The sequence below is a fragment of the Anguilla rostrata genome, chromosome 8, assembly GCF_018555375.3.
Source record: "Anguilla rostrata isolate EN2019 chromosome 8, ASM1855537v3, whole genome shotgun sequence".
NCBI classification, from domain to species: Eukaryota; Metazoa; Chordata; class Actinopteri; order Anguilliformes; family Anguillidae; genus Anguilla; species Anguilla rostrata.
In genome coordinates, this window is record NC_057940.1 from 15,750,168 (window position 1) to 15,767,495 (window position 17,328).

Sequence of the window (17,328 nt, forward strand, 5' to 3'; positions counted from 1 at the left end):
CAAAGTCAAACCCACGTGTGCTGTGCACTGCAGAGAAATGTCTCTCACTGATTCAGCTTGCACAAATCGCTCATGATCTAGAGCACTACTCATTTTCTTTTGATGGAGAGTTAAAAAATCTCAAATTCTGTGTATTGTGTTTGAAACAGAGCATTAAAGCTACACTGCAAATGTTGTGCTCGGGTGATATACGTTTTTGTTTTTTGTCTAAATGCAAAGCATTAGTGGCACCCAACCGCTCGACCAAACGCCATCCCTTCTGTCGAGCACGGTGGTGGCAGTATAATGTAATGGGGATGTTTCTCTGCGGAAGTCACTGGGGAACTTGCCAGAACGGGGGTTGAAATGGATGGAGCAAATAGTAAAAGAAAACTTGCTTTGGTCTGCTAAAAACCTGTAGAAGGGAAATCATCCATCTTTCAGCAGGACAGTGAGCCAACGTGTAAGGCCAAATTTTCACTGAAGTGGCTTCACTATAAAGTTAAATTGACCTTGAGGTGTTTAGTCAATGTCCTCTTATTTTTGCTTTTGAAAATCTGCAACAAGACATCTCCAACCAACTTGACAGAGCTTGAGCAAAACTTTCAAGAAGAAACTTTGAAAATTGTGCCTTCTTCATGCATAGTTAGTAGATTTATTAGTAAAAAAGTCTCAAATCTGTTTCCTTTATTTGTGCTGTCATTGAACTTTAATGCATCAAAGTTTAGCAGTTTTTACATCAATTTGAAAATAAAATAATGCGTATATCTCATCAAAATTCTGCAAAATAAGACTCTTGGAAGCGGATGAGTACTATAAGGCACAGGAAAATAAATTACTGGCTCTACTTGGTTTAACTTTAACAGCTTTTACTTTTAAATTAAGCACAAATCAATTTTCTTAAAATTAAAATTAAATTGGAAACAAATAGTGAACATAATTGTGATCCGGCCCTTTTAACAATTATAAGCTGCTACAACATGTACCATTTATTTTCCATTAATTCTTAGGGCCTCAACAGAATTTAATTATGAACGTACTGCATTATCAAACCCAATTTAAAAAGCTTGGCAAATTTTTAATCACATGTATGAAATATTTATTGTATAATAATTATAAAAAAGGCTTGCTCATATCCGGTGCTCAATTTGCCTGTGAATTCAGTGTGCTACTCTGTAAAATGAAGCAGTGGGCTTCTATGCCTGTGAGAGTTCCTGCTGATCTCTTCGTTCTCTCACCCTGAATACACGCCCAAGTATTCAGGGTGAGAGAAACAGGGGATTCACAGGGTGCATGCCTCATCAAACATGTTCCCTGCGAACAATGCGGTACATTAGCCGCCGCGCTGATAGATTATTATATATTGGATGTAAAATGAAGTACCGGAGAGTGCTTTACTTGTTCGCTCGATGGGGACATTGGATCAGTGTTGCCTGCCCTCCAGGCTAGCCTCTCACTCTGAGAGGTTTTTATCAGTCTCACGCTACAGGCTTTGCCGTCGGGGCCGGGAAGGGTTTTTTGTTTTTCCTTTTTTCCCGGAGGCTCTCAGGGCAGTGCAGGGGCGATTCTCTCACATTAAGCTCTGCGGATAACACCATTCCGGCAATTTCCGCTTGATTTGTTCCCCTCGCGGGGAACAGAGGCGAATCCATTCCCGTAATGCACCCTGCACAAAGGATGTAAAATGCACGATTTTATTACGCCTGTTGTACTGCGTGAGCGGCGTGTTTGGATTCAAAAATTCATTATGCAGTTGAATAGGTATGGCGGCTATGCTGCCATTTTTGACATTTTGTGGTTTTTAACGTGAACAAATGGCATGTTATCTATACATACTGTAACACAGTGGCATTGTGATGGGAGAGAAGTTACAGTAGTAAGTGGTGAAAGTTATGGATTAACACATCAACCAAAGATGAGGAAGAAGAAAGGCCAGCCTTTTTAAATCCTTCAATTCATACAGTATTTCATTTGTAGATTTTCAGTTTCATATTTTAATGTGCATAGTTGGCTCAAACTGAACACATTGTCCATCACAGCCTGAAAGATGTGCAGAAGAACTAGTTTCAAAAGTGTTTCTAGAACAGTCCATTTAGGTTTCAATTTTAAAAGCACTTTTGCCAGTCTTCAAGTTTGAAAACCCTTGAAAGCCACCGTTTTAATGGCATGGACGGGGTTTAGATCAAACACACTGGACAGGCGTCCACTCAGTGAGTCTGCAACCCTGGGGCAGGTGCAAGCCCTTTGAGTGGTAATGTCTACAGTGTGTCACACACTGAGCTTCAGATATCAGCTCGGCCTTTTTTATTGATTTATCTATGTCTTTTTCTCAGTGACAGAGCCCAGAACTTCAGACATTCTTAATTTAATTTTGAGATGCAGACCACGCACGGTGAGCTTCGCCTCGGGGGCACCACTTTAGGCCTGCGTCTCTCCAGGACGCCTTAGCCTCCGCTTTGATTGTGTTTCACAAAATCTTTTCTTCCCTTCCGCGTTCGCTCTCCCGCTGTCTCCGCTCCCGAGTCCCGTCGGCAGGTGACCCGGCTCCTCCGTCTCCGAACGCCGCCGTGACACCGCTCAAGCGGGACAGTCGGTGGCGCTTGGTCTCATCACCACGCGGGTTTCCGCTAGATAATCGAAGACGGGGCAATAACCTCTATGGTTGTGCGAACGTCATTGCGCACTCCTGCGATGACGTACCCTAAAGCATCTGAATAGACCCGAACGGTCCAATTAAAAACAAACATTTACGAAGCCTTTCAGACGGTATCCAATGAGAAGTGAACCATGACCCGAACGAGTGCTTCATCAAAGAGGCATTGTGTCAAACACTGAATGACTTTGGAAGGGATGTAGAATTAACCTGTCAATCAGCCTCAAGGTAAGAGTCAAACCTCCTCTGCCCAGGCTTTGTTTGTGTATGAATGAATACAGGAAGAAAATTAATGAAGTCTGCCACAGAGGCACCTCGTCATGGGGGTTCACCCATCAGAAAAAATAATGATATTTTAATCTTGAGGAGCTCTAATTTACTGTTATCAGGAAAATGGTTTTGTCTCTCTACAAAAATATGTTTACTATAACACTTGTAAGTGCTATAAGTTTGATGGTGTATTCTCGTCCTGTTCATCCAAAAAGGAATACATTCATGGGGCTATTAATAAAGATATCCCATTCATATCAATGTGCTGATGCAGAAAATGGATACATTTAACCTTTAACATTAACCATTTTTTAAATGTTTTTTTTAAATGTATGTATTTTTTATGATCATTTTGACTCAATACATGCATATAGCACAACAATAAATAAGTGAAGCAAACCAATATTCATGACAATCAAATCAATAGATGTGTAAATAATAAATCAATATACAAGCATCAATGACAAACCAATACAAATGTAAATGGCTTACCCAATAAGTGTGTGAATTATTAATCCATACGTGTGTATATCAAACCAGTATGGATGTGAAGCAATTCAATATGCATGACAATTAAACCAATAAAAGCACCAATTACAAACTGATGTACAGTATGCATAAATGACAAACCAGTAGATGAGTCAATGACAAACGAATACATACACATATCAAACCAATATACATGCCAAAGAAACCAATACATTTGTACACTATATAAAGGGTTTCACTCCACCTTCCTCTTATGTAAATGGCACTGACAATGCTGCATCTTGAGAATTAAACCACATGCTTATTCCCTGGTGTTAGCGTGCTAATTTAATTTGACGGCAACATCATGCAGGATTGTATTTAGTTTAAGTGGACTGTTTCAGTTATGTCTGCTGAAAAATTATTATCTGGCTCCCTTGTACAGATATTTAAATGGCAGCAATTGGGGATTGGTCAGAAATATGACCTATAGCATACAGGCTCAGTTCTGCTTGGCATAGGAATGAAAACATCCCAGCTGCTGTTCTTCTAGTGCCTAATTTGCAGCCCATACCTGTGATTGGTGAAAGAAATATATTTAAGATAACTAAATTAATTAAAATGACTGGGAAGATTTGGATTGAATCCAGCACCACCAGTATTCCACAAGGGAAACGTTAGAACCTGTTCTTGCTTGTTTTTGCCTGCCATGTTCTGGTTTTTCACATTTTGGGTCAACCCATGTCATCACCAGGCACTCAAACCGTTTTATGTGTTTTCCATCTCTCTTCTAGGTTGGGTGTAAAGTCGTGATGGTGTTCTTCCAATATGGCGTCATGGCTAGTTTCTTCTGGCTCTTAGTAGAGGGCCTGTATCTCCACGCCCTGTTGGCCGTTTCCTTCTTCTCAGAGAGGAAATATTTCTGGTGCTACATTCTGATTGGCTGGGGTGAGTACCTCTATGATTCTTCTTCCTTTTGAAATTATGCATCTTTTTGTGCATCATGAAAATATTTTTTGTACTCAGGGCACATTATTGGAGAGCACACACTGATAGGTAATCGTTTGGCTTCCCCTGGCAATGCTGATTGATTTTTGAATGGTGTCTTGTGCTGACAGGAGGCCCAGCGGTTTTTATCACAGCCTGGAGCATTGCAAAGGCCTACTTCAATGATATTGGGTAAGTTAATATGTACAGCATGGCCTCTTCCTTGCCCCAGAAAATATTTCATGCCACCTGAATTAATCTGTTGTTGTTTCGTACTCCAGTTTATCAAAAAAATGAATTGGAGCTCTTGGTCTCTCAGAATTAATGGATGGAACCTGGAATGTTAATTTTCATGATCAATGCATAATATAAAATTCTCATTTACCTGGATGCTTAATGGTGATTTACAGTAAGCAATGTTTTTTTTTATTCGTGGGTATAGAGATGACTCTACTGTATGAGTCATGGGTTTTAGGATTTGCGATTGTTCAATGTGTTAATGATATATATTTATTTATTTATTTATTTCCTGAGTGATTTTTTGAGTATGTCGTGATAGAACATACTCTTGTAAAGGCATTTTCAACTACTGACAGATAACGGCCAAGGATAAAATATTTTCCACTGTGTTGGAGAACACAATGTCTCTGTGGAGACTTTAAAAAGCAATTGATTGTTTGTGCAATTGGCAGATATCCTTTGGAAAAATCCCTGAAGTATTTTAACTTTCATGACATGAGTGGTACACCAATTTCATTAAATGCCAAATGTATTTTGAGATGTGAAATTGGTTTTATTAGACAGAGACAGAAAAACATCACTCTTTGCACTTTTTTTTGGATGGTGTTGAAGATCCTTGGCATTGCTGGCACACTATGCATTTAAAGCCACACTATGTACGTCTGTGTGGGATATCATAAATTCTATCTTCAGTTTTTTTTATTCATTTATAACATGCGCATGATTCAAAACCATAATTGCATTCATGCATTAATGTAGTTGCATTGGTCGAATAATATACATTTTTTACAACAATAATTGCTGTAGTCAGAATGAATATTGTGCAAAATATATGTGAAAAATATGGTGTAAACTGTTCTGTAAATGTGTTCTACTATAGATGCTGGGATATCATTGAAACTTCCGACCACTTTTGGTGGATCATCAAGACCCCAATTCTAGCCTCCATACTCGTAAGTTCATATGCCGCTAATGGAGAGGGAACAATAATTTGCCATCTGAATCCTGAAGACATTCATTTGGCAGACATAAAATACCTTTGTGGTTGATCACTGTCAAGTGAACTACAGTTATAATAACTAGAAAGGTTACAATTCCTGAAGGAATTGTGTGGGCTTGCTTCAAATTCCAACTGGCACTGTCCTCAAGCCTCAATGCATTTCAATGAGGGCGCATAGCTCAGAAGAAGCACGAAACCATCCAGACCCACGGCACACCGTAGCATTACATATACAGATGGGGATCAGCAAGTAGCGATTATGTTCCAGGGATTAGTCATATCCTAAAAGTGTCATGAGTAAAACTTGGCTAACTATATAGCTAGCTAGCTATGGCAGGTCCTCACCTCTGTAACGTTATTTGTTGTCCTCCGTGTGTCCATAGATCTGTATCGGTGGTTGTAGCATCCGTGTGTCCATACATGTGTATCGGTGGTTGTAGCTGTGTGTCATTAGCTCCTACTCATACGTGCAGGATAGCATCCATACACGGGTTGTAGCTGTGTGTCCGTAGCTCCTACTCATGTGTACAGGATAGCATCCATACACGCTATCTAGGTTAACTAAAGTAGGCGAAACGCTAACATGTTAGGGTAAGGTAAAGTAACGTTAGGCGATAAAGCTGTGCTTAAAAATTTTGTGCCGTGGGAAGTGCGTCCTACTAAATGTCCACGAGTAAGTGGCCACCTGTGCATGTGTCCTACTAAACGTCCATAAGTGAGTGAGTGACCACCTGCATATGCGTCCTACTAAAGCGTTCCACTAAACGTCTATGAGTGACCCTCTATGGAGTGACCACAAAAATTGCTCACAAAAAGTAGAATATTTCAATAAGTTTTGAATATTTCAAAAAATTTGAATACAAGCAACAATGTCTGGAACTAGCGGGTCATTTTGGTGTGAATAGTTTGAATATAGTGCAAAAACAGTAGGAGTAGTTAGACCTAAAATTAATTGGCCGGAAAATGCAGCTAATAAAAAAATATGAAAGATAGCAAGAGTGCGAATAAAGATGATTTTGGAGCATGTCACTTTAATTGTTTTAGATTCTACTGTTCATTAATTAGAAAAATGTTTTGTAAAGTGTGTTAAACATGTGTGCATTTGAGAAGATGTTATTAATGAATATGAGACAGTCATTTGTGGCAATTGCTGGGGGACTGGGCTTGTGACCAGGGAACTGTGGTTCATAATCCCATATGAGACAGTGTTGTGGTGGTGCCCTTCAGCAAGATACATTCACTGACCTTGCCTCATTTAGCACCATTCCACCAGAGTGACAAACAGTGGAGAAATCTCTGCCATTTTGCTCCCAGGTTTATAATATGTCTGCCAATAACCCCATACAGCGCAGATTTTAGTTGCCCGATGTGGAAAGCGATTGAATCAGGCAATGTGTGAAATCAGCGTCTAAGTCAGAGAGCAAGTTAACTGGATGATGTAAATCACCAAATGGTGTTCATAAAGTAAAGAGAGGACCGCATATTATGTAGTTGCTAGAGAGGGGTGAACACCCCCTCTTTTCCTGGCGTATGCATACTAAATGATTACAGGAGCATGGTTGCACTGATTAGGTGAGGTGTGGAAGGGTGTAGGTGTGGGAGAGAGGTGAATCAAGGACTGTCTTACCTGAAAGCTAGAAAATGTACTTTTTATAGTTTCCTTATGTTGTTGGAAGCAGGGCTAAGCAATATGATATTATAAAAAAAACATTCATGGTTGTAGCCTTTTTATAACAAGACCAAACATGACAATGCTAACATGACTACGCTAGGAGGTAATACAACTCAGCTACTGAATACCACAAAAAAATTACTTCTGCTTCTAACAACAGAGGTGATATTTGTAGACAAATAATTGTTAAAACAAGCCAGTAGTAATCTCCACCTTCAGGCAAAATATTTTCTTTGTAACAAAAACAAATCATACCAGGTTGGTTTTCGTTTGAAACTGGAACTGCTTCTAAAAATGTAGATTCCAGCTGTTAGGCTTTTGATGTTTGTGGAGGGGAGAGAAGGGATAGAGAGAGAGCATTCTTATGCCAAACAGAAAATGCAATCAAAAGTGACTCTGCATGAACTATGAGCAAGTTCTCCAGATTAAATTATATCGTCTGTCTCTCAAAGAGGACAATCTAAAAACATCTTACATTCATTCTGTACATTTATGCATTTATACATTCCGATATTTTTTGTGATGGAATTCAGGTTAAGTACCTTGCTCAAGGGTACACTGGCAGTGCTGCACCAAGTAATCAACCTTACTGCCTTGTAGCTGCAAGCCCACTACCCTAACCGCTGTGCTACACCGATGCTCCCGACAGCTGAAACCAGACCGAATGGATCCACAGTGAAGTTTTAGAGTCGGCTTCCTATGGCTTCTGATGGAGTGCATGCCCATGAATTCCACCTAATCCTCAAACCCAGCCCCCCTCCTGACGCACACATATAAATCAATACCGCACAGTTCTCCTCTTCCTCATGTGATACAGTGGGATGGAGCCTATGAAGCTCAGCCATGTCCTGATTAGGTACAGGTCATCCTCTGTAAGGGCTCCATCTGGATTTACTTCTCTCTGTGGGGCACAGGTCTTACGGCCAGCGGAGGGGTCACATAGTTCCGTTCTGTGTCTCGCTCCCTGTGACTGCTGGGTAATCTCCAGTGTGTTCTGCCAGTGTGTCTGATAGTTTAAAAAAACTCTGTTCAGTGTAGTTTCCTAACGGGTGCTTCCTTTTTAGACACTTGTGTTGAGTGCGGTGCTGCTCATCGTGGTTTAGATCAGATTTGGGTCCTGTCGGTGCTGGCTGTGGGCTGTGTTGGGATGGGCGGAGGGAAGGAGGTGGTGGTTCCGTTAGCAGGCTGCGCCCTGCTACACAGTGACTGCTCAGCTGCCTGACACAACTGCACATGCAGTGCAGTCCTCCGACGCAGTGAGCTGCAGTCCACTGTGAAGGGAAGTAGTGACCTCCAGAACGCATCTAATGCATGAGGACAGCGTGGGCTTGTCTGTGCTCTAGAGAAACGGCTGGAGGACATTGCAAGAATGGTAAAGATTTACAGGGACACTGGAGAATTAGAAAGAAAGTGTTTCCAAAATAATATCTAAAAAGAAAAGAAAAAAAAAAACTGAAAATTGTGAAAAAAAATTTGCGGTTTTTTAACCAGTCAAGAACGTAATAGGCAAAATGAAGCAAAGTGCATGCTCACTAATGTGTCTCTGTGCCTCTCTCTTATATCAGATGAACTTCATCCTCTTCATCTGCATCATTCGAATACTTCGCCAGAAGATAAACTGTCCAGATATAGGACGAAATGAATCCAACCAGTATTCGTGAGTGCATTTTTTTTTTAGAAAATCAAATATGGATTCCTTGAATTGAGTTCTATGTACATATATTATTGTACTCATATATTTATTATTATATATTTTCTTATTTTCAGGAGGCTGGCAAAATCCACCCTGTTACTAATTCCGCTCTTCGGAATAAACTACATAATATTTGCCTTCATCCCGGATCACATGAATTCTGAGATGCGCCTGGTGTTTGACCTCATTCTTGGGTCATTTCAGGTGTGTCCATCTACCCATGAGTCGCTTAATACACATTAAAATGCTAATATGCACCTGCACATGCAAATGTCATGGTTCTGTGAGCATTACCAGTGATGATCTGCCTAATATTCTACAAAATGTCAACAGGGTACTTGATGAGGTGGCAGCAACACCAGTATAATATTAGGTCTGACATTTCCCTTTGACACATGAATTGATTTTTTCACATTTGTAGTGCATCCAAGAGTAGCTTTATATCCATTGTCAATTAGAATGAAGTACTGAGGGATTCAAGTATTAGACAACGTGCTGTGTGTGTGTGGGGGTAATCCAAAATTAAAATATTCCTCAAATATTGTGTCTTTCCCTAGGAACCATTATCCAATATAATGAATTATGTTAGAGAAGATGAGGATTAAAATGTCAATTTTAAAAAAGTGATATAATGCCATACATTAAAATATGCAATACATTATAATGAATAAAGCTGAATAAGTTGAATGCCATAATATTTAAATAATATTTACGCCTTTGCTAATATTTACAGCATTCTAATATTTTATTTACCAACTATGGCTGATCTTTCCAGAGTTTACTAGTCATTTAACAAAAAAGGGATTTTTGGGTGATGTTTGTATTCACATTCTAATGCATGGAACGCTCCTGATTAAATTACTGCAGACCACAGGCTACCTGGATGACCTTGTTCTGAAACTTGACAGTGACTGCCAAAGTGACAAAGTGATGGTCCTCTCAAACAATCTAATCAACTGGTGAACTGTCAATGGATTCTCTGCAGCATTTGAAACGAATGTTTCATTCATCTGCCTGTTCCAGCAGTGTTCTTGTAATCATTTCCAACATTTAATCAGTGCTATTCTGGATGAGTAATCTTGTGAACCTCTGCCTACTCAATCTTAACTTTCTTTAATAAAATTTTAAACTTGAACCAACTTCAATGAAATCCATCCAGATTCTCCAGAAATGATATCAAATGGGTACTAAAGCATTTTGTGGATGTTTTCATTTCGCATACCTTGGCTATTTACCAGATTCAGTTCTTGTGGTTATTAATCATCCATCTGATGTTTAAATGCTAATGCTATTTCAGTACACCATGGTTTATGGGAAAAGGCAGTGAAAAGCATCCAGTCAGCTTGACACTGGTCTTTATATATTTTGGTTTAGATCTGGGAATTCAAGCCTTTCCCTTGAGAAAACTTCCCCCTCCCCAGCAGATCATTAAAAATTCTACAAGCATCAGCAAGGAATTTTATAATCTTACTTTGCTTGACCAATTTTATTTGAACTTAACTTTATCAGTGTGTGCCCTGAAGCCAATGGTATTTTCTGGCTGGTTTCTTAAATGTTGGTTGTAAAACATGGCTGCTAACAGTGCATGAATGAAGGCAACTCTTGCATAGGTAGAGCCAATACAGGTATAACACTGAATCATTTAATGTATGTAGTAAAAATGATTGTGCTGGTACTAGCTGACTTTCAAATTTTAGTCTATTGATTCGAAAATTTGACGGAAAACTACATTTCTCCTCATTATTTCTGTGTTGATTATAAATCATCGTACTTCTTATTGCAGTTCTTGGCTTAAATGTTCATAGACTATAGAGTCTAGGGCACTTTCTCAGAAGTGGGCCCTCACCAATCTCAAAAGGGGATGCTAAAACACCAATATTATTTACTAACCCAGTGTGTTGCTCAGGTCTTTCTTCCAAATTGGGGAGATTCTGGTTGGCAATAAAAGGTTCTCTTAACTGATGTTCTGTTATTTAAAAAAAGGACCCTCATGAATATTAATCAGACAACAAATCAAGACAATCAGAAGGATTAATCAATGGCAGAATCTGTGGTCACTCCACTACAAGAAATGTGATATTTACACATGTGCAGATGTCATATGTTTCCTGATTTTTATGATCAAAATGCCTCTATTCTATTGGCACAATTATTCTGACAACTGATAAATTCAGTTAAGTTCACTGACAGAAACAACAGGAAATGTATTGTTGAGAAATGTCATTGCTATTTACTTGATTATGCTGCAGTTTCTAGCTTTGATTTGGCCTCTGCACTGTTAACTGAGCTAGCTGTGAAGAGAACACATGCTAGTTGTTATCTACAGTAAGTGTTATCTTTGGCATTTGTCTCTCATTGTCATGACAATTTTGTTTGTCTCTTTGGTGTTCTTCAGGGTTTTGGAGTTGCAGTCCTGTACTGTTTTCTAAATGGAGAGGTAATGTACAGCATATATTTGAACAGGCAGGAAATGTTTATTTTACTCATTTTACAGAGGGAACACTGGGTTTTCACTGATATGAAAGAAGTACATTAGGAAGTGACAAGCAAATGATGGTCCTTGACTGAGTATAATGCTGTCTGATAATACTTGGCACACACATACACACGCACGTGCACACAGTTTTGTGTTTAATAGCCTGCATAGGATTAAGTATTAAGTGAGTTGATTCCTGTGGAACTGGCATTTGAGGGAGTCATACTGTTTTCTGAGGTTTTTGACAGTGTTCCTGAAATTAAGATGCCATGTTAATACCTGCTTTTTTATCAGGTTTCCTGAAAGCTATGATTAAATCCATTAGAATATTGGGAAATGAATGTGTGTCCAAAATCACATGTAATATACATAATTACTTCAGGATTATAGCTAGTCTTCTAAGTGAGATAAAGCATGCTGACAGCTCTGACACCTTGGGGAAGACTACAAGCAGTTATACCACAGAATTCACTAATAATCTGACAATCACAGCAGAAATGAATGACACTTTCTTCTTAACTACATGACATAGTGGAAAATCTTCACTGGAAACATGGTAGGTTCATTATGAGTTTTCCTCCAGACATGATAAAGATAATAAGGTTCCCGATTCCAGTTTGTCCATGGCAAATATATAATGTAATTTCATTGAATATTCAAATAAGCACATTACCTAAATAAAAAGGGTTTATTTACTTGGCCTGAATAACATGCCCACATCACAAATTCTGTGTTCTCTCTCTCTAGCTAGCAATAGTCTGAAATTCCACCCCCGTATCTCATTCCCTCTCCCTCTCCCTCCTCTCCCTCTCTCTCTTTCTCCCCCCTCTCCCTCCCTCTCTCTCTCTCTTTCTCTCTATCTGCTGTTGTAGGTGCAGGCAGAGATTAAGAGGAAGTGGAGGAGGTGGCATCTGGAGAGGTTCCTGGGGACTGACATGAAGTACCAGCAGCCCTCACTGGGCAGCAACGGCAACAACTTCAGCACCCAGATCACCGTGCTGACCAAGGGCAGCCCCACCGCGCGCCGCCCGTCCACCTGCCAGGATGAGCCGTGCCTGTTCTAAGGGGCCCGCCTCCCTCGTTTCTTCTACAGGGTCTGTGGAGTGCATGTTCGGAGGAGAGTTCCGCAAAGTGACGGCGTAAGCATTTAAAAAAGGGAAGAGTGATGCTACTTGGTTGGATTTTCTTCTGAGGCTCAACCTTGTTGCATTGTTTAATGTATTAGCAGGTGTCTCTATCGCCCTTCTACTTTGCTTCTTCTAACCCATTTCCAGAGCTGGACATTTACTGAAGCAATTCAGGTTAAGTGTCTAGCTCAGAGGCACAACTGCTGTGCCCCATTGGGGATCTGAACCATCAGCCTACTGGTTCCAAGCTTGGTTCCACAACTGTTTTTCTGCACTGTCACCCCATGACATGTGAATGTTACACATCATTGCTGGACCTTGGTTTTAACCGTTCTGTGTTTGTGTAGACATATCTGTGACACATCTGGACTACATTGGAGTATGCCAAAAAGAATGTGGATCCGTCATATTCTGGCAATGACTGATTTGTTTTAGTCCTAGTTTATCTTGTCCTAGTTTATTTTGGTTTGGTTTTTGTGGTGGAGGTCCATGTGTTGTGATTGGTTTATATAAGCCAGAGGTTGACATGTGGCAGTTCCACACAGGTTGTTCATGAAGCTTTACTTGTGCATAATGATCATTAGACCACCATAGTTTAATGCATGAACAATTTCTGTGTTTACTACAGTTGGAAGATTGTAATAGCGGTATTGGGTAAAAATGGTAAAAAGTTTATTTTTGCTTTACATCATCCAAGTTCTGATATACATTTCAGCTACATTTATGTTTGATTCTGGTGATATATCTTGCAACATATGCAATAACCAAACCGACTCACGTTTGGATTACCGCAAGGGATTATACTACAGTTACTAAATCCATATTCTTATGTGCATGTGAAAACCTAAAATATTGACCACAGCCACCAGCAGAGCAATGGTAATTGTCAAGAGACAGAGTGGCATTCACAGCTACTATTCAGCAGTCATTTCACATGACATGGCAAGAAATGGCATTACATGTATGACACCAGCACCTTTGTAATCCTGCTTTCCAGGATTGCTCGCTTCAGAAGCTGTCTGTGAGTAGTCCACCCACCCCCTTGCCCCTTCGTGCCCTTGGTTGTCTTGGCTCTATTATCACATCATTGTGTAATGGAACAGTCAGTGTCTGGGTCTGAGGGGTGAAATGGCATTCAGCATTCTGCCGAAATGGAACAAATTTAGTGAATGCCATCCACAAATTAAGGCGTTCAGAGGACAACATTTTCTGCTCCTTGTACAGTACACACGGGAGAAAATTTGACTGCTTACTAAACAGTGGGTATTTGGATACAGCAATATGAAGATAAAAGATGAAAGTGGTGTGAGGAGGAGAACTGTTTTTATGATAATGGGAACCTCGGCAACCGGGTGACATTCCAAACCCTAGCGTCTTTGCCAGTGCAATTAAACTGCGAGTTCTGAACACAGATGCCCTTTGCTGCACTACGTCTTTTAATGTGAGGTCTGTCCTTTCCTGTTGTCCCTTAGACACTTAAAAGCTCATTATGTACTTCTCAGTGAGAATGGCACCCATTGCAGTAGTGTCTTTTATCATGCACCATGCACAAGATCATTGTGAAAAGGCCTGTAGCTAGCTGCCCTGAGCCTATTTTCATTTTTTAAATGTTATTAGCTGTAACTATAGATTGTGTTACACCAGTAGCACAGGTAATGTAGTATTTATTAGGGTGGAATGGATATTTTCAGTTCATATGGACCAAAGACTTAAGTAATGGGAAAGATATTAATATCCTTTCATTTTCAGAAATTCCCCAATATTGCTCTTTCTTTAACAGATGAGACGTGGTATTCCAGACTATAAATATATATCAGACAGCTCACCCATGACTTATAATAAGTTATTATGAATTCACAAAAATTATATGTAAAATAGATTGAAAGCTACAATATTGTTCCATAATTGAGGGATGCTGTAATGGGAACACATAAAAATGCTAATATATAGCAATACATGGTAAAATATGAACATCTAAATGATATGCATAATTCCATACCCAAAAGTGTGTTGAGAATATTTTAAAATAGATTTCATTTTTACATCTACTGTGGATTCATGAAATTACATGTGGAAGTGGCAAGCAAACACATTTTCTTAGAAATGGAGTGTATTCTGTTTAAAGTGTATTCTGTAAATTTTGGATTTTATATTTATACAGTATAAATATATAATAATAAGGTAAAGCATACACCATCAGGTTGAAAAAAATGAATGCTTGATATATCTTTTCATGTTTCATGTAAAATTGTGATTTAAATGGCTTAAGCTGCTTGTATGTTCATTTATATGTTGACAAAACTGCTCATAAGATGATTCTTTCTGTCATTGTCTGTGACTGTAAATGAAAATGTACATGAATTATACCTCTCATGCAGTATCACAGAGAATGTAGATTCTTACAGTGCAAATACCGTATATTGAGTGTAGTTTCACAGTGTTATTACTGTAACTTAAGTTTATGTGGTATTTGCTGGAATTGTATGTTTACAGTATGTTGTATAATGTGTACTTTTGTATGGTTTCTTGTTATAATTTCTTCCAATGGTCTGTGTTTTTTGAACAGTATATTTTCTCCAGTATTATTCCGTATATGTTGTGCTTACTGTACAACATTCAATGTAAGTAGAGTCAGAACTGGATGTTGTGCTTTGATATTTTTCATTGGTTCAGTAAAAAAAGTTACGTTGTGCTCAGTGCTGGTCCATTGCATGCAGCACATAATTTATAAGTATTTATATGTACAGATACCGTGCCATTTCAATGTTGAAGTGTTTCTTATTTCGCATTATTGACACAATAATAATCACTGAATTACATATTTTACATTGTTTGTAAATACGTTGGCTATGATGAAAACATTTGAGAGCAATCAGTAGTTTCCATTTTAGAAAAAAACTAAATGTTGACCATTGAGTCCATGCAGTCAAAGTACTTGAACTGTCATGTTAAGACGTCTTGTTGGATATTTCTAACCAGCTGAAATAAATGGTATACATATTTTGACAAGCCTTTCACTTGTTGCATTTTATGTGGATAGTTTTGCAGATAATCGAGAGAATTCTGGGGAAGTCTTTTTTTTTCTTGTTTCAAAGAATTGGCTCAAATCTTAACTTTTAATTTAAAACATCAAAGGAGAACCTGTTAAGATTGTTTCTTAACTAAACTTAAAATTAAGTTAAAAATGAAAAGCTTATCTTCCACATAAAATAAAACCAAATAAAATAGTGACATTAATTTCAGAACATGGAACAGTGCACACAAAGTCTTAAGTGCCAAAGCAAGGACTGTGTGATTGTGTGGTCCCAGCCCATTTTATGCAAATCCAGTATGTTTAGTATAGAGTCACATGGGAGGTCAAAAATGACATTTTTATAACTTCGAGGAGGGATGATTGAGGAGTATATGCTCTTAATCCATTTTTTTTTTTTTTTTAGTGTAAAATACAGCTTCCATGTAAGTAAAACTCGTGCTGGATCCAAAATTAGAAAAGCTTTCCACAGATGATAAAAAACAGAACTGTTTGTCTCACAATTTGTGGCTAGACATGATAAATATAGTAAGGTAGTATACATTTTAAGTATTTATCAGACATTCTTTTTATGAAGAAACAGCCATGCTAAGTATATAATGAACGGACATTTTTAACATTACAGCATTACAGTTGAGGATTATGTATGATGAATGTTTGTTATTCCTTATGATACAATTCACATTTTAGAGTGAAGGCATTAATTACAATTTAACAATACATATTTCAAAGTCAGACCTCAGCTATGTAGAAACCACCTTGTTATCTAAGAATTAGATTTGTAGTTTTTTGCTACAAACCCAACTTACTTCACCAAAAAGACACACACACACACACGCATGCACGCACGCGCACACACACACGCACACACACACACACACAGAAGGACAAAATTGTGCTGTGCATTTTTCAAATGGGCACAAAAACCAACAATAATTTGACTGAATACAATACTGGTAAGGAATTGGAGTGCAAACACTACTGTATGTTTACAGTGGAAGCCAGAAATCCTCCCCCTTGATTGTGAGCACAGTGAAATACTACAATTCCTGGCACTGGTAAGAAAAAATTTCAGACCTTACTGTTATTCAATCGTTAGGATGAAAATAATACGCAATCCGTGTGTGTCATTACAGAACTTCTCAAACCTCTCTAAACACAGTTGTCTGGAAATGCTCTTCAGATAGCACCAGGGATTCTTTTACTCCAAAATGCCCACGTAAATCCCAGCTGACAAAAGGGTTTCTGAGCAAGAAACTTAAAACACAATGAAACAAGATCTATGCTTTTATTCACATCTCTTCAGAAAAGCACCTCCCGCCTCATTTATTTGCGCAGCAAGTCCTCACCCAAGCACTCTGCAAGCCTTTACGGTAATGACCTGTTGAAGGACTGTACTTAGAACTCCCTCTGTTCACTTCGTGTCTTATCCTTACCCGTACATACTGGTCTGAACTCACACCTACTGATATTTTCTCACAGTCCTTTTTGATTCATGAGCTGTGTGTACATCAGTTTCACTATTAACTATTTACTGCCATTTAGCAGATGTTCTTCTCCTGTGCAACTCACACATTTATACATTTGTACATAGTACCCATTCATATAGCTGGACATATACTGAAGTAATTCAGATTAAGCACCGTGCTTAAAGGCAGGAACAGCAGTGCCCCACCTGGAAATTTAACATGCAATCTTTTTGTTACATGCCCAGTTTCCTATGCATACCCTT

General features: G+C 38.8%; 1 protein-coding gene across 2 annotated transcripts in view; it reads left to right on the forward strand.

Moving 5' to 3' along the window:
* Positions 1 to 15,574, forward strand: part of LOC135260938 (vasoactive intestinal polypeptide receptor-like) — a 56,005-nt gene extending 40,431 nt beyond the window's left edge. For both annotated transcript variants that reach the window (XM_064346693.1, XM_064346692.1), the window contains exons 7-13: positions 4,165 to 4,318; positions 4,489 to 4,549; positions 5,478 to 5,550; positions 8,835 to 8,926; positions 9,037 to 9,166; positions 11,358 to 11,399; positions 12,311 to 15,574. In XM_064346693.1, coding sequence (XP_064202763.1) covers positions 4,165 to 4,318; positions 4,489 to 4,549; positions 5,478 to 5,550; positions 8,835 to 8,926; positions 9,037 to 9,166; positions 11,358 to 11,399; positions 12,311 to 12,502 — 744 coding nt within the window. In that variant the 3' untranslated portion in view covers positions 12,503 to 15,574. The remainder of the gene's footprint in view (positions 1 to 4,164; positions 4,319 to 4,488; positions 4,550 to 5,477; positions 5,551 to 8,834; positions 8,927 to 9,036; positions 9,167 to 11,357; positions 11,400 to 12,310) is intronic.
* Positions 15,575 to 17,328: the final 1,754 nt, after the last annotated feature.